General features: G+C 37.9%; 1 protein-coding gene across 18 annotated transcripts in view; it reads right to left on the bottom strand.

Moving 5' to 3' along the window:
- Nucleotides 1-22,059, bottom strand: part of COL25A1 (collagen type XXV alpha 1 chain) — a 467,566-nt gene that overhangs the window by 170,957 nt on the left and 274,550 nt on the right. For 16 of the 18 annotated variants that reach the window (XM_019829115.3, XM_019829105.3, XM_019829103.3 and 13 more), the window contains exon 5: nt 9,867-9,884. The exons of the other annotated variants lie outside the window; for them this stretch is intronic. In XM_019829115.3, the coding sequence (XP_019684674.2) occupies nt 9,867-9,884 (18 nt within the window). The remainder of the gene's footprint in view (nt 1-9,866; nt 9,885-22,059) is intronic. 18 annotated transcript variants of the gene reach the window in all.

The raw sequence follows: 22,059 nt of genomic DNA, 5'->3' as shown, positions 1-22,059 counted from the left end.
TTGCTGACCAGCCTTGCACTGTACATAACCTACATGAATGTAAATGGTGGCCCAGAGTTTACTGCAAGGAGTAACATTTCTTTCAGAAGCTCAAAACTCCACTATGTTTATTTTTTTCCAAATAGCTCCTCAGTTCAGGTTGCCAGGTAAGAGATATCAAGGAAAGTATGTCATAACTGTTCTTACTAAATGATATTTACCTAACTATATCAATTAAGGATATAAGTATATACAGATATAAGCTATTTGGAGTACAATGGAGTCTTTCATATAATTTTTTTTAATTGTCTATTTATTTTGAAAGAGAGTGCATGCATGTGCACTAGCAGGGGAGGGGCAGAAGGAAGAGAGAGAGACAGAGACAGAGACAGAGAATCCCAAGCAGGCTCCAGGCTGTCAGTGCAGAGCCTGACAGATGGCTGGATCCCATGAATCATGACCTGAACTGAAATCAAGAGTTGGATGCTTAACTGACTGAGCTACCCAGGCACCCCTCTTTCATGTCATTAATAAATTACTTAAATACCAAAAAATCTAAAATGCTAAGATTTTTATAATTATTCTCTTTATCATATAACCACCACATAAAATATAAATAATGGGGAATGATAGTACTTTTTGAGATCTAGCATGATTTATTTTGGATAGGATACATTACTAGTTTAACATGACAGTTCTATGTATTGACCAAAACAAAGACTTTCTGTACACACATGCACACGCACGCACACAGACACATGCTTTTCAAATTTCTTGGAGAATGTACATGTCCTCCCCCTGCCCCCAAGTGAGACTATATGGATCTGAAAAAGGCTGGACTGAAACACAAACATGAAATATGGGAATTGCTAAAGTGTTAGGTTAGAAAGAGCTTAGTATATAATTAAAAACATATGAACAGAAAGTTAAATATTGTCCCCAAATATAGTATTTTATTTGGGAATAATTCCTTACAAGGCACACACATTTTGATTCTTGTAAATTTTAGTAAAATATTGTGAAATTGCAATGACAACGTCAGAACAACAACAACAAAAAAGCAAAAAGGGATTTGGGGGAAAAAAGGCTATGTGACATCTACTTCTTTTCAAGTGCATTTGAAAAAATACAAATGGAAGCCACACGCCTTCATGTGCAGTTGTCTGATGGTATTTGCTTGTGGTTTTCTCTTACATTTTTTTCTCACTGAGTAATACAGAATTACAACATACACGCTGCTTTAGTCCTCCAAATTCCTAAGGGAATTATATCTCCTTTATGTTCACATGCAACTCCAAAGGGGAGTTATGAGGAGGGCTTTGAAATTCTAAAAATTTTATGCAAAAGAAATGCCCTTAGTATAGAAGGGGTACCTTTCACTTAATACAATGGTTCCACTATTTCATTACTCTGTACTGAATATACTGATGAAGTTATTTGGGGCAAAGAAAAGGCCACTGTATCTTTATAATGTGTATAAGATGGAAGCCTGAGAAGGCTTTTTAAAATGAGTTTCTATAATTTCTATTAAATTATTTATTAGTGGAAGAATATTATTGTTTAAGAAATGTGACATTAAACACAACCACCATAAATCACTTTCCATAACTGTCTTGATTATTAAAAATCAAAGATAAGCCTTGAACCCTACAAATAAATGGTTAAAAACTAAAATAGTACATCATATGTATGGCCCTGGGTTAGGGCTATCAGTTTATTTTCACCAAATATTAAATATCAATATAAGTATACTACTATAATGAAAGAAACTCTCCAAATCAAGTAGAAGTGAGGTATTAAAATCAACAAATGTTCAGTAAAATCTCAGAGCTTAGAAACCTCAGAAACCTGTTTTAAATGGCATTACTGATGACACATGGTATTACTGATGGGGCATTTAGAATCATGAAAAGCTGATCATTTTCTCTCTTCTTCAGCTTTCTTTCCTTAAACTCTTGCATATACCATTCATAGCTCAACAACATTTCTTGAACTTCTACTGTGTACCAGGAACTAAGTGAGGTGTTAGGGAGGATACTAAAGATGAAAGAAAGTATAGGGGTGCCTGGGTGGCTCAGTGGGTTAAGCGTCTGACTGTTAATTTTGGCTCAGGTCATGATCTCACGGTTTGTGAGATGGAGCCCCACGTCAGGCTCTGTGCTGACAGCACAGAGCCTGCTTGGGATTCTCTCTCTCTCTGCCCCTTCCACCCCCCCCCAAATAAATAAACTTAAAAAAAAAAAGAATAAAGCATTGCTCTGCCCTTGAAGACTAAAAAGCTAGTAATCAAGAGAGAAGGGATGTTTACAAATGACAATAGAAACAGGAAAAAATACAATAGAAGGAGGAAATTAATATTTACTAAGTGCCTGTCATGTACAAAGCACTCCATTAAGAGTTATACATATATTATCTTATTTTAATCCTCATACTATCTGTTGAGATAAGACATTATTAACTCTGCTTTACAGATGGGTGAAATGAGACTGAGAGTGATTGAGTAACTTGCCCAAGGTCATAGTTTACAAGCGAAAAACTGGGGCTTGACCTGATATCTATCTGGTTTTGTTGTCTATGCCCTCTTTAGTGTAAAGAAAAAAAAAATCTGTACTCATAAAGTACTGTGGGGATTCAACAAAAGGGAGAGTAGATATCTTGATGGAAGAAGTGGTATGTAAATATGAAAGGTGACCGGGGCACCTGGGTAGCTCAGTCGGGTAAGCGCCTGACTTCGGCTCAGGTCATGATCTCGCAGTTCACAAGTTCGAGACCCACATCGGGGCTCTGTGCTGACAGCTCAGTAGCCTGGAGCCTATTTAGGGTTCTGTGCCTCCCTCTCTCTGCCCCTCCCCTGCTCATGCTCACTCTCTCTCTCTCTCTCTCAAAAATAAATAAACATTTAAAAAATTTAAATATGAAAGGTGATCCTAACTGAATGTATGGAAACAGTATGGCTAAGAGGTAACTGGGAAACAATTTGAGAAAAGACTATTCTAAGAAAAGATAAATGAAGAAAAACAGATCTGAAGAGAAATAAGTAAATAGCTTCATTTGGCTTAGATGAAGCATAGTGTTCAGAGAATGAATGAAAAATTAGTGGGAGATTGGGTTACAAAAACAGGCCAGATCAAGGGATTGAAATATCAGGCAAGTAACTAGATTTTGTTGAACTCTAAATGGTAATCATGTTGAGAGTTAAAGTTCTGGGGTCAGAAGAATGACATCATCAGAACCAAGATGGAAAAACTTTATCCAGCAGACATATATGGGATAATATTGGTTGATGCTATCTATGCTCCGTCCCAACCCTCGCTATCTCTACTATAGAAACAGGAAAAAGCTAAATGCTCACTTTACTGACTCGCCTTCCTTGTAGCAATGCTTGACCAGGCAAGCAACAGTCATGTCCTCACAGTGTGCAGAACAGCAATGAGGAAGTCAGGACCAAAAGAAATAGAAATGTGAAATTCTGTCAGCTAGGAATGAGCTAGAGAGTTGGTTCTGTCAGCCATTACCAATGTCAGACAGAACCAAGGTTCTGTCAGCAGTCAGTGCATAGAGCATGAGTACCATGATTTTCATATCAAGTAGTAGAGAGGGAAGGACAAGGAGGGCCTGGAGTGAAAAGAGTCATGTAGACAGGGAATATAGACATGGGGAGCCAGGAAAGGACTCAGTTATCAGAATAGGACTGCCTGAATCTGGGCAGAAACTCAATTATTCGAAATAAGGCATGGCATCAGGATTACACTCAGACCAATGGGACATCTGCATTTTGGAAAACAGTCTTCTTAACTGCCTCATGTTTAAGGTCCCCACTACATCTGCGGATTACCAGATGTATAGGTGCAGGGCAGGACTTGCAGGTGGGATTGAACTCGTCCTCAGAATGGCGGGGTGGGTCTGTGAGAATTGACAGAAGTTCAATATTCCCCTTGACTACTAATATTAAAAGAACTGCCAAAAGAACAGAGATTGCCTCTGTCTTGTTCACCACAATTTCACAGCCTTATTGCTGTGCCTTGTACATAGGAGCTAAATAAATACTTGAGGTATTGACTTACACTGTGTTCATATGAATTAATGAACAAAATAGTAGGGTGACCTTCATTTCAATAGATTAATTTTGCCCCACCTCCCAAACGATTCTCATGACCTCTAGTTTGAAATGCAAAAACTCATCTGTCTTTTTTCGAATTTCCTTTCCTCCTTTCTTCCCTTACTTAACTCTTGTCACTCGTTATTATTTCTCTTCTTACCCAGCCATTTTTTCCCAGTCTCTGTGCCATTGTTTACTCCATCCCTTTCTTTTTCGTCTCCAAGGATTTGATTTCCTTTGATACAGTGGATTCACAGCAGCATCCTCGCCATTTGTTTCCCTGCCTCTTCTCCCATCTTAACTACAGGTGATAGAATTGCCTTTTTTTTTCTTTCTAATACCCTTTCACCATCTCATTTTCCATGTGAAGAACCATTTGTTCACCATTTACCATTTAGGTAAGTGCAAAGACTCACCTCTCTTCCCTAAGACCTATTTTCATATTCAGTTTCATACTCTCACTGCGACAGGGTTCACTGCCGTTTATCTGTCTAGTGTTTGCAATTTTTTGACAACATAAGCTAAATCCATGTAAGCCATCTTCAGCTTTAGGAAGATGATCAGAAGAACTCCCTGAAGAATAGACATTTTCCCTTTTTACCACCGGTCTACAAAATAAAACCTCATTAATCTGGAAGTCCTTACTAAACAATGAGTGATACCAAAGAAGCAGAATGGAGCCTCTCACTCTCTAAGGAAGAGATTTGCAGTGAAATATACTGTGAATAAGATGATATGGGAATGTTCAACCTATGCAGAACACTCTACTGACATAAACATTTGCACATGAATAACAAGTTACCAATTATAATTCTGTCCAAATACTTTGGTGAACTTTAAAGGATGTGCAATCTCTCAACTCAAACATTGGCAGCTCTTTTTTTGGAAGTTGGTTATTTGGAAATCTGATTGTATCTTCCCACAGGAATCCTAATAAAATATGGTTTATTTTCTCAGCTCAATTCCCAAAAGCCTATTGCTAATGCACACACACACACACACACACACACACACACACACACACACAAATTCTTATTGTACAATAGAAATAGGATTAGTAATAATGTCTTAACGGAAAATCCACTGTAAGTTGGGATTTGGGATTTTAGAAATGTACCTCTCATAATGCTATCCAGTCAGAATGGGGTATGAATTTTCAGTGGAGTAGGTAGCCCAGCTAAGAGTCATCCCCTGGGTGACACAGTTATGACTCAGAATGGGCCAGAAACCCATTGGATTTGAGGACTAGTTAAGGGAATTTGCTTGGAGGTATCTTGTTTAGGTCGCAAACTTTCTTCTCCTTAACTAGTTGCAAAAGGAGATGGGGAGAGAAAGTAAAGAAAAAGTTTTGCGATGTTTATGCTGTTCCCTTTACCCACAGTTAACAATATGTGCTAAGAAGAAGCCACAGAGATAAGGGAGGAGCAGAATTAGCAAGGAAAGAATGTAGGCACATTAGTTGTATTGAAACATAGATATAAAAAATAAGTTATGGAGAATTTTAGCTCATCCATCTTAAAAAATAAGGGAAATTAAATAGATATTTCAAGAAAAAATGATTATCATTTTAAGTCACAAAAGATGAAGGGAAGAAAAGAGAAGACATATTCCAAATTATTGTTTTAATGTTTATTTATTTTTGAGATAAAGAGTGGGGGAGGGGCAGAGAGAGAGGCAGACAAAGGATCAGAAGTAGGCCCTGTGTTGGTGGCAGAGGGCCCGATGCGGGGCTCAAACTCATGAACCATGAGATTATGACCTGAGCCAAAGTCAGGCACTTATCTGACTGAGCCACCCAGGCGCCCCATACCCCAAATTATAAGCTCCTGTACACATTGTATATACCGTATGCGAATATTATTTTTAGTGAGCCAAAAAAACAGAACAGGAACATTTCAAGAGAAACCTGATAAATTAAAGAAATCTTTCAACCACTTAAAAACCCATTTAAAAATTTCCTAATTTAGATTTTAAATGTACATTGCTTGCTTACTCACTGTATGTACATTATAGATATGTATTAAACAGATTTAGTGCATAGTTTATATAAATTTACTCAAGGAAAAAGTGAAATCATGGCAAGATGGTAATGTAAGATATAATTGTATAAAATACTGTAACTGTACTGCACATATTGATAATCCCATTTACTACATCATTTTTAAGTGTTCATATTTTTAGATAGATAAAATTTGTTCTTGGACGTAAAAGCCTATTTAATTTCTACTTTTTGCAGAAGAAATTTCCCAAGAGTAGATTAGAGGCTGGGAAAGTAATACATTACAATAAGTAATAGGGAAAATAAAAATACAGATGGAAAGGAGCCACTGTATAAAAATACACCTATAATTTATAAAAATCTCAGAGCAAATTAAATAATCATTAAGCACTAAATGAAAAACTTCATTAAGAGTTATTTAATTTAAAATCTAAAATTGGAAGTTTCTTTTGAAAATTGTTATGATAGGGGCGCCTGGGTGGCTCAGTCGGTTAAGCGTCCGACTTCAGCCAGGTCACGATCTCGCGGTCCGGGAGTTCGAGCCCCGCGTCGGGCTCTGGGCTGATGGCTCAGAGCCTGGAGCCTGCTTCCGATTCTGTGTCTCCCTCTCTCTCTGCCCCTCCCCCGTTCATGCTCTGTCTCGCTCTGTCTCAAAAATAAATAAAAAACGTTAAAAAAAGAAAGAAAGAAAGAAAATTGTTATGATAAGGAGTAGAGTTAAGAGGTAAGTCAAACTTGTCCTTGGGGACATAGCAACAAAACTCTTTGCCTATTTTTTGTGCCATGGAAAGACAATGTGAGCTATTTCCTGGCTTTGCATTTCCCCTCATACCTATTCTTCCTACATCTGTGGCTTTCCTTTTGCTGTGACAAGAGGGAGACATTTTGAACAAAATGATCATGTGATTTGAGCGTCCACTGAAGGAAAACTGATAGTCAAGATGACAGAAAACCAGAACAGGTCACCATTTAAAAATGCCAGGGCGCCTGGGTGGCTCAGTCGATTTGATTGTCCGACTTCAGCTCAGGTCATGATCTCAAAGTCTGTGAGTTCTAGCCCCATGTGGAGCTCTGTGCTGACAACTCAGAGTCTGGAGCCTGCTTCAGATTCTGTGTCTCCCTCTCTCTCTGCCCCTTCCCCACTCGCTCTCTCTCTCTCTCTCTCTCTCTCTCTCTCTTTAAAAAAAAAAAAAAAAAAAAACATTAAAAAAATGCCAATTCTATCTTCCTTGAAAGTTTCCAGAATTTTCAAGTACAGGCAGTTAGATAGACCTTACTTTTTTAAGTGCTGTGATATATTTTCAAATCTTGAGGGTACCTGAGTGGCTCAGTCAGTTAAGCATCCAACTTGATTTCAAGCAAGTAACAATCTCAAGCAAGTAACAATCTCAATTTCAAGCAAGTAACAATCGCAAGCAAGTAACAATCTCAAGCCCCACCCATGTCAGGCTCCAGGCTCAGCTTAGAGTCTGCTTAAGATTCTCTCTCTCTCCCTCTGCCCCTCTCCCCCACTCACACACTCTCTCTCTCTTTCTCTCTCTCAAAAAATCTTGGTTACAGTGATACATGATGTTCTCCCCATTCTTGGCTTCCTGCGCTGGTTTACCATCTTTCTTCTGTTCATTAACTGTGGCTGCACACTCAAGATTTATTATGCTCATGTTCTTCTTCTGATAGCCATTTTCTTTAACATGAACTAATATGCTTTCAATGCTGTCTTTTTGTCCAATTATCCAAATCCTCACACCTGTGTCTGAATTTTCCCCTTTTTGTTTTGTCTATAGGACTCCTTCACTTGTAGCAACTCTGTTGTAGCAGATGTCGGTGCCAACCTTCACCACTGCCTTTCTCAAAGGCAGTGTAAGGATACAGGACTCACATGTCCCTACGGCTTCCTGCATTCCTCTAGCAGCTGGAGTGTGCTGGACCTTCTGAGACAGGCCAGAAGAGCCACGGAGTTAACACTCAGCCATGATTCTCAACAGTGAAGGAAGGGAAATTAGTGGATAAATCCATCAATTTCCTGACCTTTCAGTGGGCAATTCTGAGGCAAGCTCTACAGTCTCCCACAGCATCCTCAGCAATACATCTGTTTTCTGGTCGTCTTGCCACTCCTGTGTCATTTCCCCCACTCATTCACAATGCTTCCTGGGATTGTCTCCTACATAAATTACTTATACCCAAATCCTTATCTAAAAGACAGCTTTAGGTTAGGTAGAAGTGATCCTGGCTAAGAAAGAGGTCCTGTTAATACTTAAAATGTGTTAAAGATTATAATAACCAGCACTCCAACTTATTTTATTCTGTTAGCTTGCCTTTTAGTCTTCTCTTCAGAGCTGAGTGCTATAGGAGTATAAGGTTTTTACAGACACACTTGACTTCTGCCCCCAGTTTTATGGTGTCACTCCAGGTGAGTCATGTATCTCTTCTGATTCTGTGTGAGTGTGTGTGTATATATGTGTATATATACATATATATGTATGCACGTATGTGTGTGCATATAACACACACACACACACACACACACACACACACACAAGTAAAATAGTACTTTCCAGGGATGTTGTAGCATTAAATAAAATAAAGCATGCAAAGTACCTTTTACTTGTCTTCATCCCATTATAATGTAGTAGTTTCAAATTTAGGACATAAGCTACAACTTTCTTTCATGGGTTTTTTTTTCCCTCCAATAATTGAGCTAACTTAGGAAATAAGAGTGAAAATCACAAATAATGAGAGTATTCTCTGATAGGAACATAAATTAACTACATGGCAAAGTTTTTCTCATGAAGATATTACAGAATGGACTGCTCTACTAAAGTACGTGGGGTTTTTTCTTTGCTTTGTTAGACATTCCTTATACACGGAGCTCATAAAGACTATAAATAATATTCTCATGGTCTATTATGACAACTAGCCCACAATACACAATTTGGATATTGAATAACAGAGCTGTCAGGAAAATTGTTTGTGTACAAAACAATCTAAGGCAGAAATAGCATTTGGTATATCAAAGGGAAAGAGTCGTAAGAGGAACTCAATAAATAGCTATGTTATGTATGGGTATTATGGTGTTAAAGGTAAAACATTAATAATGGCATTCCCTTCTCGATAGCTTCCTGCACACCACAATCAGTATTAATATCAAGTTTATTGTTTTTTTTACTGATTCTTCATTTCTGACAATTCCCGTCTTTTGTACTTTTATCTCCCTACACATTCCTCCCCTTCCTAAAATTTCCTCATTTTCTCCAATATGATTTATAGCTCAAAAGATTTTCTGTTGACTGCATGCACATTTAAATATAAATCATGTCCTCAGCCATTGGTTTATATTGAAAATGTAGATCGAATTCAATATCTGTGTGTAATGAATCAAAAGTAGCTGCTATGATCACAGTCTAAATAATCAGAGTCTGTGTGGATTTACAGCAACATTATTAGTACATGATTAATCAGTACCTAACGCAAACCAGTTCATACCCGACATTTACTAAGTCATTGTATCTTACATTAAAGTCCTGTGGCACTGTTTCAGATCAGTTAAGAGTTTTGCTTTGTATGATAGTACATTGTTAAACTTGCCATCTGGTCCAACAGCTGATGTGGCTCACACAACCCTGGAGAGGCCCCAGAGCTTTACTCCTGGGAAATATTTGGTCTACTGCGTGGTGTCATGATTACTGGTTCATAGCTTTTTTTAATAGCCTTTGAAACGAATTGCAAAAAAATCTCCACACTGAGGAAATCCTAAATTGAAATTAATTTATTAGGAAAGAATTCACTTACCTGAGGACCAGGTTGGCCCTGAAATTGAAAAGAAAAAAAAGAAAAAAGGAAGACAATTACAAAATTGTTTTTAAAGAGAATAACTTCACAACCAAAACTTAAACTAGTTCCGAAAATCTTTTCCGAATATTTTAATACCTAACTGCTGACGAATTTTACTTTGTGGTTTTAAAAAATCATACTATATCTTAATATTTTTATTGTATGCTATCTATCTAAAATCTTGCTATTATGGTCTATGTTAATTGAAAAATTACTTAAGAGTTTTAGTATGCTCTAGAAAATTGGAGAAAAAGAAGGCAAAAGATGAACTACATTATCATAATGAATGTGGTACTTGAGGGGAGGGCTTCTAGCCCAGACTATTACTATGAGCTACAGGTTCAAAGAGCACAGTGACAAGAAAAAAAGAGGCAGATATTTTTAGAATTCCCTGAGTCTTTGGATTTCTCATTGTTTCAATAATACTTTAAGTCAATTTTAAAAATAAACACCTATCTTTTACTCTGTATAATCCAACCTAAGGGCATTATAAAAGAATATGAGAGGTCTTAGGCTCAATTAAAGTGCGTCATAACTCCTCACTCAGTCAATAGATCATGTAACCACGGGACAATCTAATTCAGTTTGAATGTCACTTTCTTGTTGTTTAAGCTGAAAAAAATTTCAAAGCAGCATGACTGTAAATCCTTCTCAAGAAAAATCACCTGTGAATAAAAGTATTGATTATACCTCACCTTCTTAAAATCTCTAATTGGGTTTCATGTAAGATGGGATGAAAGAAAAAGTACACATAGAGTTAGGGAATCTTTAAAAATAAATTAATAAGGTACAATCTCATTGTGCCAGCTGTATGTCACTGGGTATCAATACAGAAAAGCATGGAACTAATAACAAATTTCAGAGAACACTCTCCCTTTCTCTCCTTCTTTCTCTCTTACCCTCTTTCTCTCTCATCCCCTCTCCAGGCTTGGAATTTCTCTAGGCACTTGTTTGCTAACTGGAGATATAACAGATGACTTTGAAGATCTTTGTCTGAAAACGGGGTTAGCCAGGTTTTATCTAATCAAACCAGGGAAGAGAACTAAACCAGTTACAGTGGATGCTACTCACCCACTCCTGTACCCTAGTGGTGGAGAGGGGAAAAAAGAATAACATTCATTTATTCCTTTCTGAGTACCAGGCACTTTTGGATATGCTATTCCATTTATTCCTTATAACTGCGCTGCATTTTACAAATGAAGACACTGAGGCTCATAGAAATAAGCTAACAGTCGCACAGGCTATAGATGGAAAAGCCAGAATTTAAACCCAAAGCTGATTCCAATGTCCATGCATTTTCCACCAGGTCATTCTGCCTTCCAGCAAAGTTTAAACTCTCATTTGTATACAAACTTGCTCAGATCAACAGTGGTATCAGAACATTCTTCAAGTGAGTGGATGCTCTAAACCTCTCAACAACTCCTGCACTACAAGGCACTGTGTGAATCTCTGCTTCTAGATACAGACCTAGGACCAGCAGGAACCCAGCCTGTTAACTAATACTTGTACATAAACCAAGTCAACCACGGTTTGTGAGGGTAGTAGGCAACCCTAAAATCAGATCTACACATGGGGAACCTACAAAGGCAGGGCTCTCCACCTACATGTAGATCTTCCCAGATTCATGTAATGGATGAAATTACAATATGTGCTGACTCTCACCTGCACTCTGCCTCTCTGGATGCTTTAAGCTTCTGACCTTTCTGAAGTTTTCAACTAATACAAACTCAGAAATGTGAACATGCATCCTTTAAAGAACTTCAGAATACATTACATCTTCTACATTTTTTTCCTGAAAACTAAAAGGTAAGATTGTCTAAAATCAGAAACGATTTTTTCAAAAGAGTAACGTTTAGCATCATTGCTAAGATTGTTTCCTATGATTGTTCTACAGATGACAGACTTTTCCTGTCTATTTTTAAAATGTGGCATTTCTGCCATTACACAGAACAAATGATTTTAATGCAATGTATGCATACATTTATATGTTACTATATACAAATATTCATTGTGTTCTGGATTTTATGTTAGTGGTAGTGAAAAAAAATAAATGACAGTAAAATTTAACAGTGGACTTTGGGGCAGCTGGGTGGTTCAGTCAGTTAAGCGTCTAACTTGATTTCAGCTCAGGTCATGATCTCACTGTTTGTGGGATGAAACCCCACATTGGGCTCTGCACTGTCAGCATGGAGCTTGCTTGGGATTCTCTCTCTCCTCTCTTTCTGTCCCTCCTCACCACTCACACTTGCTCGTGCACTCTCTCTCTCAAAAAATAAATAAGTAAACATTTTTTTAAAAGTTGACTTTTACAAAAGCATTGAAAATTATATAGTACCAGGAAACTCAGACGACTCTAATGTATGATAATAAATTTCAAATGCCTATGGCGTGCATGTGTGCATACGCGTATGTGTGTGTGAAAAAGAGGGATGGAAGTGGGTTGGTAGACAGGCTTCCCCGAAAATGATGCATATAAAATGGCAAGTTTGATAACTCTCCCTAAGACATGGATTACAAAGTGCAAACCTTACAAATGTTACACAAGATTCCAGGAGGAGCCAAGATGGCGGAACAGCATGGAAGTCTTTTGTGTGTCTCGCGTCTGTGAAATACAGCCAGACCAACACTAACCATCTTGCACACCTAGAAAATTGATTAGAGGATTAAAACAACAATCTGCACAACCTGAACCACAGAATTCAGCAGGTACGCGGCATGGAGAGGTGAACTTGGGGAGCGAGAAGGAGCAGGAAGGGAGGTATTTTTGGGAGCAGAGAGAGGATGGAGACTGGGGGGGTGGAGAATATGGGAAAAGCACCCCTCCCCAAAAGCAGTTGGAGAGAAAGTGGAATATTGGAAACAACCGCAGGGACTAAACTAAAAAGAGAGAAAGGAGAAAGGAGAGGGTTTAAATTCCATTAAGACTGTAAACAAGGGGCGCACAAAGTCTGCAGCTCCACAGCTTGATACCTGGCATTGCTCTGGTGGGAAGGGCAAATCCCTAGGAGCGGAGTGGGGTCCGGGAGGTTCTCGGGCCACACAGGGAAAAGAGGTTCCACAGCTGGGAGGACATTTGGTAGAGACTGTTGAAGCCACCTGGTCCCAGCAGACCCCAGAAAGCAGCCACATTCGTTGGTACTGGCACAAGGTCATTAAGGGTGAAGCCTGGTGCCAGATGTGTGTTGTAATTTTCCACAATCCCTGAAAAGCTGCTGCTACACTATCTCACGAACTTTTTCTGGGGCAGGCTGGTACCTGGCCGCAGTTTCAGGGCACTGGCAGCAGCAGGGTCCAGCAAGCGTTCCTGGGTACAGCCCACATTCGGCCGTTGCTCATTTGGCCATAGCTCTGTGAGACCCTCCCACAGAGGGGTGGAACGGGTCAAAACCGCAGTCCATCAAAAGTAAGGGGTTGGGGAAAACAGCCGCATCTGAGACAAAACTCAGTAGAGAGGTACTGCCTGGGGCCTGGTCACGGAGAGTGAAAAGGCGGGGAGTGGACGAAAGCTGAAGACAGAGGATGGGTGCATGACTGCTGATCCAGGAGAACACACTGGGTAGCTGGGTGGCGCCATTTTCATCACTCCCGTGCACGCGCATATGCACCTACGCACCACAACACTCCACCCCAGTAGGCTAGCAGCGCCATCTAGTGGAGAGCCGAGCCCCGCCCAACTGGGCCAACTTCACTCTTCAAGAACACAAATCTCACCGCCTGCTTAGTTTATGGACTATAAAGTGCTACATAGTCTGACTTCTAGGGGAAAATGAAGTAGTTTCAGTCGTACTTCAATCTGTTAGCAGGTCCATCTATTCAATTTTCTTTCCTTTTTTTTTCTCTTTTACACTTCTTTCCTTTTTCTTGAATACAGAAAGAGAAAACATTCATTTTTATTTTCGATTTTTATTAAAAATATTTTTCTTTAATTTTTATTACTATATTTTTTACTTTTGTGTAAATTTTTTCAAATTCTATTTTACTTCCATCATTTTATTTTAGTCTACTTCAGTATATTCACCTTTTCAAATTTTCAAATGATTTCCTCTTCTTTTTCTTTTTCTCTCTTTTTCATTTGTTTTCTTTTTCTTGAATGCAGAAAGAGAAACACTTCACTTTTACTTTCAATTTATATTAAAAATATTTTTCCTTAATTTTTTTACTATATTTTTTGCTTTTATGTAATTTTTTTCAAATTCTATTTTACTTCTGTCATTTTATTTTAGTCTACTACAGTGTATTCACTTTTTCAAATTTTCAAACGATTTCCTTTTTTCCTTGTTTTTTTTCTCTTTTTCGTTTCTTTTGTTTTTCTTGAATACAAAGAAAAAATTCACTTTTATTTTTAATTTTTATTAAAAATATCTTTCTTTAATTTTTTCTACTATATTCTTTACTTTTTTTCTACTATATTCTTTACTTTTGTGTCTATTTTTTCAAATTCTATTTTACCCCAATCATCTCATTTTAGTCTACTTCAGTGAATTCATTTTTTCAAATTCTCAAACAATTTCTTTTTTCTTCTTTTTTCTCCCCACCTTTTTTTCCCTCTAATCTTTCAAACCACTTTTAACACCCAGACCAAAACACACTGAGGATCTGGCATCATCTGTTTGATTTTTGTGTGTGTGTGTGTGTGTGTTTAATTTTTAATTTTAATATTTAATTTCAATTTTTCTACCTCATTAATTCCTTTTCTCCCTTCAAAATAACAAAATGAGGGAATTCACCCCAAAAGAAAGAGCATGAAGAAACGACAGCCAGAGATTTAACCAACACAGATACAAGCAATATGTCTGAACCAGATTTTAGAATCACGATGATAAGAATACTAGCTGGAGTAAAAAATAGATTAGAATCCCTTTCTGCAGAGATAAAAGAAGTGAAAAATAACCAGAATGAAGTTAAAAATGCTATAACTGAGCTGCAATCACAGATGGATGCACCAGCGGCAAGGATGGACAAGGCAGAACAGAGAATCAGTGATATAGAGGACAAACTCATAGAGAATTACTAAGCAGAAAAAAAGAGGGAGATTAAGGCAAAAGAGCACGATTTAAGAATTAGAGAAATCAGTGACTCATTTAAAAGGAACAACATCAGAATCATAGGGGTCCCAGAAGAGGAAGAGAGAGATATAGGGGTAGAAGGGTTATGTGAGCAAATCATAGCGGAAAAATTTCCTAACCTAGGGAAAGACACAGACATCAAAATCCAGGAAGCACAGAGGACCCCCCATTAGATTCAACAAAAACCAACCATGAACGAAGCATATCATAGTCAAATTCACAAAATACTCAGGCAAGGAGAGAATCATGAAAGCAGCAAGGGAAAAAAAGTCCCTAAACTACAAGGGAAGACAGATCAGGTTTGCAGCAGACCTATCCACAGAAACTTGGCAGGCCAGAAAGGAGTGGCAGGATATATTCAGTGTGCTGAATCAGAAAAATATTCAGCCAAGAATTCTTTATACAGCAAGGCTGTCATTCAAAATAGAAGGAGAGATAAAAAGTTTCTCAGACAAACAAAAATTAAAGGAGTTTGTGACCACTAAACCAGCCCTGCAAGAAATTTTAAGAGGGACTCTCTGAGGGGAGAAAAGATGAAAAAAATATATATGTATATAGAAACAAATAAATATGAAAAGCAACAAAGATTAGAAAGGACGAGAGACCACCACCAGAAACTCCAACTCTACAAGCATCATAATGGCAATAAAGTCATATCTTTCAGTACTCACTCAAAATGTCAATAGACTCAATGCTCCAATCAAAAGACATAGGGCAACAGAATGGATAAGAAAACAAGATCCATCTATATGCTGATTACAAGAGACCCACTTTAGACCTAAAGACCTTCAGACTGAAAATAAGGGGATGGAGAACCATCTATCATGCTAATGGTCAACAAAAGAAAGCTGGAGTAGCCATACTTATATCAATCTAGACTTTAAAATAAAGACTGTATCAATAGATCCAGAAGGGCATTATATCATAATCAAGGGGTCTATCCACCAAGAAGACCTAACAATTGTAAACATTTATGAGTCAAATGTGAAAGCACCCAAATATATAAATCAATTAGTCACAAACATAAAGAAACTCATCGAGTCTCATCGAGTAGGAGACTTCAACACCCCACTCACAACAATGGACAGATCATCTAATCAAAAAATCAACAAGGAAACTTGGCTTAAAATGACGCACTGTACCAGATGGACTTAACAGACATATTCAGAACATTTCATCCTAAAGCAGCAGAATATATATTCTTCTCCAGTGCACATGGAATGTTCTCCAGAATAGACCACATACTCGGACACAAATCAGCCCTATGTAAGTACAAAAAGATTGAGATCATACCGTGCATATTTTCAGACCACAATGCTATGAAACTTGAAATCCACCACAAGAAAAAATTTGGAAAGGTAACAAATACTTAGAGACTTAAGAACATCCTACTAAAGAATGAATGGGCTAACCAAGAAGTTAAAGAGGAAATTAAAAAGTATATGGAAGTCAATGAAAATGATAACACCACAACCCAAAACCTCTGGGATGCAGCAAAGGCGGTCATAAGAGGAAAGTATATAGCAATCCAGGCCTTCCTAAAGAAGGAAGAAAGGTTGTATTTCAGATACACAACCTAACCTTACGCCTTAAGAAGCTGGGAAAAGAACAGGAAATAAAACCCAAAACCAGCAGAAGACAGGAAATAATAAAGATTAGAGCAGAAATTAATGCTATTGAAACCAAAAAACAAGTAGAACAGATCAATGAAACCAGAAGCTGATTCTATGAAAGAATTAACACAATTGATAAACCACTAGCCAGTTTGATCAAAAAGAAAAAGGAAAAGACCCAACTAAATAAAATCAAGAAGGAAAGAGGAGTGATCACAACCAACACAGCAGAAATACAAACAATAATAAGAGAATATAATGAGCAATTATATGCCAATAAAATGGGCAATCTGGAAGAAACGGACAAATTCCTAGAAACATAGACACTACCAAAACTGAAACAGGAAGAAAGAGAAAATTTGAACAGACCCATAACCAGTAAGGAAATCAAATTAGTAATCAAAAATCTGCCAAAAAACAAGAGTCCAGGGCCAGATGGTTTTCCGGGGGAATTCTACCAAACATTTAAGGAAGAGTTAACACCTATTCTCTCGAAACTGTTCCAAAAAAATAGAAATGGAAGGAAAACTTCCAGACTCTTTCTATGAAGCCAGCATTACCTTGATTCCAAAACCAGACAGAGACCCCCACTAAAAAGAAGAACTACAGACCAATTTCCCTGATGAACATGGATGCAAACATCCTCAACAAGATATTAGCCAACCAGCTCCAAAAACACATTAAAAAAATTATTCACCATGACCAAGTGGGATTTATACCTGGGATGCAGGGCTGGTTCAATATGCGCAAAACAATTAACATGATTCCTCACATCAGTAAAAGAAAGGACAAGAACCATATGATCCTCTCAATAGATGCAGAGAAAGCATTTGACAAAATACAGCATCCTTTCTTGATAAAAACCCTCATGAAAGTAGTGATAGAAGGAGCATACCTCAAGATCATAAAAGCCATATATGAACGACCCAACGCTAATATCATCCTCAATGGGGAAAACCTGAGAGCTTTCCCCCTAAGGTCAGGAACAAGACAGGGATGTCCACTCTCGTCACTGTTATTCAACATAGTATTGGAAGTCTTAGCCTCGGCAATCAGACAACACAAAGAAATAAAAGGCATCCAAATCAGCCAGGAGGAGGTCAAACTTTCACTCTTCACGGATGACATGATACTCTATATGGGAAACCCTAAAGATTCCACCAAAAAACTGCTAGAATTGATTCATGAATTCAGCAAAGTTGCAGGATATAAAATCAATGCACAGAAATTGGTTGCATTTCTATACACCAAGAATGAAGCAACAGAAAGAGAAATCAAGGAATCAATCCCATTTACAGTTGCACAAAAAACCATAAAATACCAAGGAATAAATCTAACCAAAGAGGTGAAAAATCTATACACTGAAAATTATAGAAAGCTGATGAAAGAAATTGAAGAAGACACAAAGAACTGGAAAAAGATTCCATGCTCCTGGATAGGAAGAACAAACATTGTTAAAATGTTGATACTACCCAAAGCAATCTACATATTCAACATGATCCCTATCAAAGTAACACCAACATTCTTCACAGAGCTACTTCAAATAACCCTAAAATTTGTATGGAACCAGAAAAGACCCCGAATAGCCAAAACAATCTTGAAAAAGAAAACCAAAGCAGGAGGCATCACAATCCCAGACTTCAAGCTATACTACAAAGCTGTAATCATCAAGACAGTATGGTACTGGCACAAGAACAGACACTCAGATCAATGGAACAGAATAGAGAACCCAGAAATGGACCCACAAACATATGGCCAACTAATCTTTGACAAAGCAGGAAAGAATATCCAACAGAATAAAGACAGTCTCTTCAGCAAGTGGTGCTGGGAAAACTGGACAGCGACACGCAGAAGAATGAACCTGGACCACTTTCTTACACCATACACAAAAATAAACTCAAAATGGATGAAAGACCTCAATGTAAGACAGGAAGCCATCAAAATCTTCGAGGAGAAAGCAGGCAAAAACCTCTTTGATCTTGCCTGCAGCAACTTCTTACTCAACACGTCTCTGGAGGCAAGGGAAACAAAAGCAAAAATGAACTACTGGGACTTCATCAAGATAAAAAGCTTCTGCACAGTGAAGGAAGCAATCAGCAAAACTAAAAGGCAACTGACAGAATGGGAGAAGATATCTGCAAACATATCAGATAAAGGGTTAGTATCCAAAATCTATAAAGAACTTATCAAACTCAACACCCAAAAAACAAAGAGTCCAGTGAAGAAATGGGCAAAAGACATGAATAGACACTTCTCCAAGGAAGACATGCAGATGGCCAGCCAACACATGAAAAAATGCTCAATATCACTCATCATCAGAGAAATACAAATCAAAACCACAATGAGTACCACCTGACACCTGTCAGAATGGCTAACATTAACAACTCAGGCAACAACAAATGTTGGTGAGGATGCGGAGAAAGAGGATCTCTTTTTTATTGTTGGTGGGAATGCAAGCTGGAGCAGCCACTCTGGAAAACAGTATGGAGGTTCCTCAAAAAACTAAAAATAGAACTACCCTAAGACCCGGCATTGCACTACTAGGCATTTATCCACGGGATGCAGGTGTGCTGTTTCAAAGGGACACAGGCACCCCCATGTTTATAGCAGCACTATCAACAACAGCCAAAGTATGGAAAGAGCTAAAATGTCCATCGATGGATGAATGGATAAAGAAGATGTGGTGTGTGTATATATATATATATATATATATATATATATATATACACGTATACATATACATGTATATGTGTTTGTGTACACACACACACACACACACACACACACACACATACACACACAATGGAGTATTACTTGGCAGTCAAAAAGAATGAAATCTTGACATTGGCAACTACGTAGTTGGAACTGGAGGGTATTATACTAAGTGAAATTAGTCAGAGAAAGACAAAAATCATATGACTTCACTCATATGAGGACTTTAAGAGACAAAACAGATTAACATAAGGGAAGGAAAACAAAATAATATAAAAACAGGGAGGGGACAAAAACATAAGAGACTCATAAATATGGAGAACAAACTGAGGGTTACTGGAGGGGTTGTGGAAGGGGGGTCGGGGTAAATGGGTAAGGGGCACTAAGGAATCTACTCCTGAAATCATTGTTGCACTATATGCTAACTAATTTGGATGTAAATTAAAAAAAATAAAAAATTAAATTAAAAAAAAAAAGATTCCTGGGCTGCCTACATCAAATCTTCTCAGTCAGTATGATGTAACAAATATTCCCGAGAAGACACCTAGAATACCTGTAAGGAGACAGTCCAGTAGCTGGAGTCTTGTAGTCATTACGATAGAACTACCTGAATAAATGAGGAAAGTGATCAGAGGGCAGGTTTCAGTAGGCATGGCGCTGCCAGCTTCCCCCATGGGAGTGCACAGCATAAAAAGACATTGGACAAGAGCTCAAAAGTGAAGAGCATCTCAGAAACTCCCTGGTGATTGAGGACACTGGGCATGAACACTTTATAGACAGATCGCCAAAAGAAACATCTCAGAATTTCTTTAAGTTGCTTTTGAGTAGTTCATTGAGAAATCCAAGTATTTGCATTCATTTGCGGGGATTTTTCTAGTCTATTCTAATTTACGAGTAGTGAACATTATTAGAAATCAACTCGGTTTTCTAAAATACACTCTCAACGAATAGTTGTAAATTGTGACTAGGGCTCACAAAATAGTTGAATTTTTAAAAATGGAATTCCAGAAAAGGACTTTTTTCCCAAGTTGAATTTTTAAAAATGGAATTCCGGAAAAGGAACTTTTTTCCCAAGCAAATCACCAAACTGTTTATAGAAATAAAAACTCAAATCTAGTATAATCAAGAGCCATTCCAAGGGTTAAATCACAGAAATACTAAAGTTTGAAAAATTGAAGTAAAGGTGGAGAATGCTGAGTGCTGTGAGTCACTGATTTACTGTATGTCAACAGCTCAATGCAATGCCCTCCAGACAGCTAAGGCACCAGCGTGAAGAAAAAGAAACAGCAGGAGGAGTGACTTTAAAAAGTGGTAATCAGAACAGCATGGTGAAAAACAATCAGCCAGTAGCTGAAGCTCGACAGAAAAGTGTTCAAAGCAAGTTGAAAGTTTTGTGAGGCAAGTAAACCACAATGGAGCATGATAAATGAGATGACGTATCACTCGACTATGTATTGTTACTTTAGGCAATTAAAGAGCAATATTAACCATTCTTAGTTAGGCTGTTATCACAATTACAGCTGCCAAAAAGTGCTAACATCCTTCTCTAAATCGACAAAGTCATTTAGATTTCTCACTGAGGCAATTAGTTTCACTACATGATATTTTTTTATGGATAGTAAATCTGTGTCATTCCTTTTCAGATGGGAAAAAAATGCCATTTTCCCATTAACGCTAGCACAGATAAGCACACAAGTTTGCACTTTTAAACTACAATCTTACTTTTGAAATACTAATTGGAATAACAGACCCACATACATCACAGACTCACATACATCTTTACTGTGATACATTTTGAAATGAAAACTTGAGGGAATATAGTATGGTTCATGCAACTTTAAAAGGTGCTCATCTGCTTCAAGGTAATTAGAAAGAAATTACTTCAATAACTTATAAATTCATCTTTTTTTTAATTTTTTTTCAACGTTTATTTATTTTTGGGACAGAGAGAGACAGAGCATGAACGGGGAAGGGGCAGAGAGAGAGGGATACACAGAATCGGAAACAGGCTCCAGGCTCTGAGCCGTCAGCCCAGAGCCCGATGCGGGGCTCGAACTCCTGGACCGCGAGATCGTGACCTGGCTGAAGTCGGACGCTTAACCCACTGCGCCACCCAGGCGCCCCTATAAATTCATCCTTAACCGTCTCAAGCTTGCTACCACGTTTAGTACCCTCAGATTCAGATTCATTTCATTCTCTTGAATTGAAAGAAAATACTTAAAAATAATAACTTCTATGTGTTGCATTTTGGAGCACTTACTGTCTAAAAAAGATTATTGGAAGGTGATTACTATAATTCATGATCTCTTGAAAAGTCTCAAATCCACACATTCAGATGTCAAGTTTATTTTTCTTTTCAGGGGAAAATAGTATGTAAAGTAGGCATCCAGGTAAAGCTGTAGAATGACATCATAGGAACTCTGAGCAGCAGCAGGATTGTCCTGATGGCAGGAGGTTTTAAGGAACAGAAGATGGTCCTAGCATGGTGCCTTCTCAATGGGATTCCTTAAACCAATGCAGTTTGACCTACAGTCTGTGCCACTAAGTGGAACAGATACATTCGACATCTGCAGTACCAGGAACAGGAATCTCACCCATCCTCACTACATGTTGAAACTTTTCACATTTCATCCCCAGTATCTCGTTGCCCAAGTTATAAGGTGCTTCAGAAATAATTGTTAGATTACTAGAAGGTGAGAATATTTTGACTAGTCCAAAGATGGTTTACAATATCCTTAAAGAATCGTTAGTAAGCCTACT

This window comes from Felis catus, chromosome B1, assembly GCF_018350175.1.
Source record: "Felis catus isolate Fca126 chromosome B1, F.catus_Fca126_mat1.0, whole genome shotgun sequence".
NCBI lineage: Eukaryota > Metazoa > Chordata > Mammalia > Carnivora > Felidae > Felis > Felis catus.
Note: the sequence above shows the minus strand (reverse complement) of the source record. Positions and strands in the feature narration are given on the sequence as shown.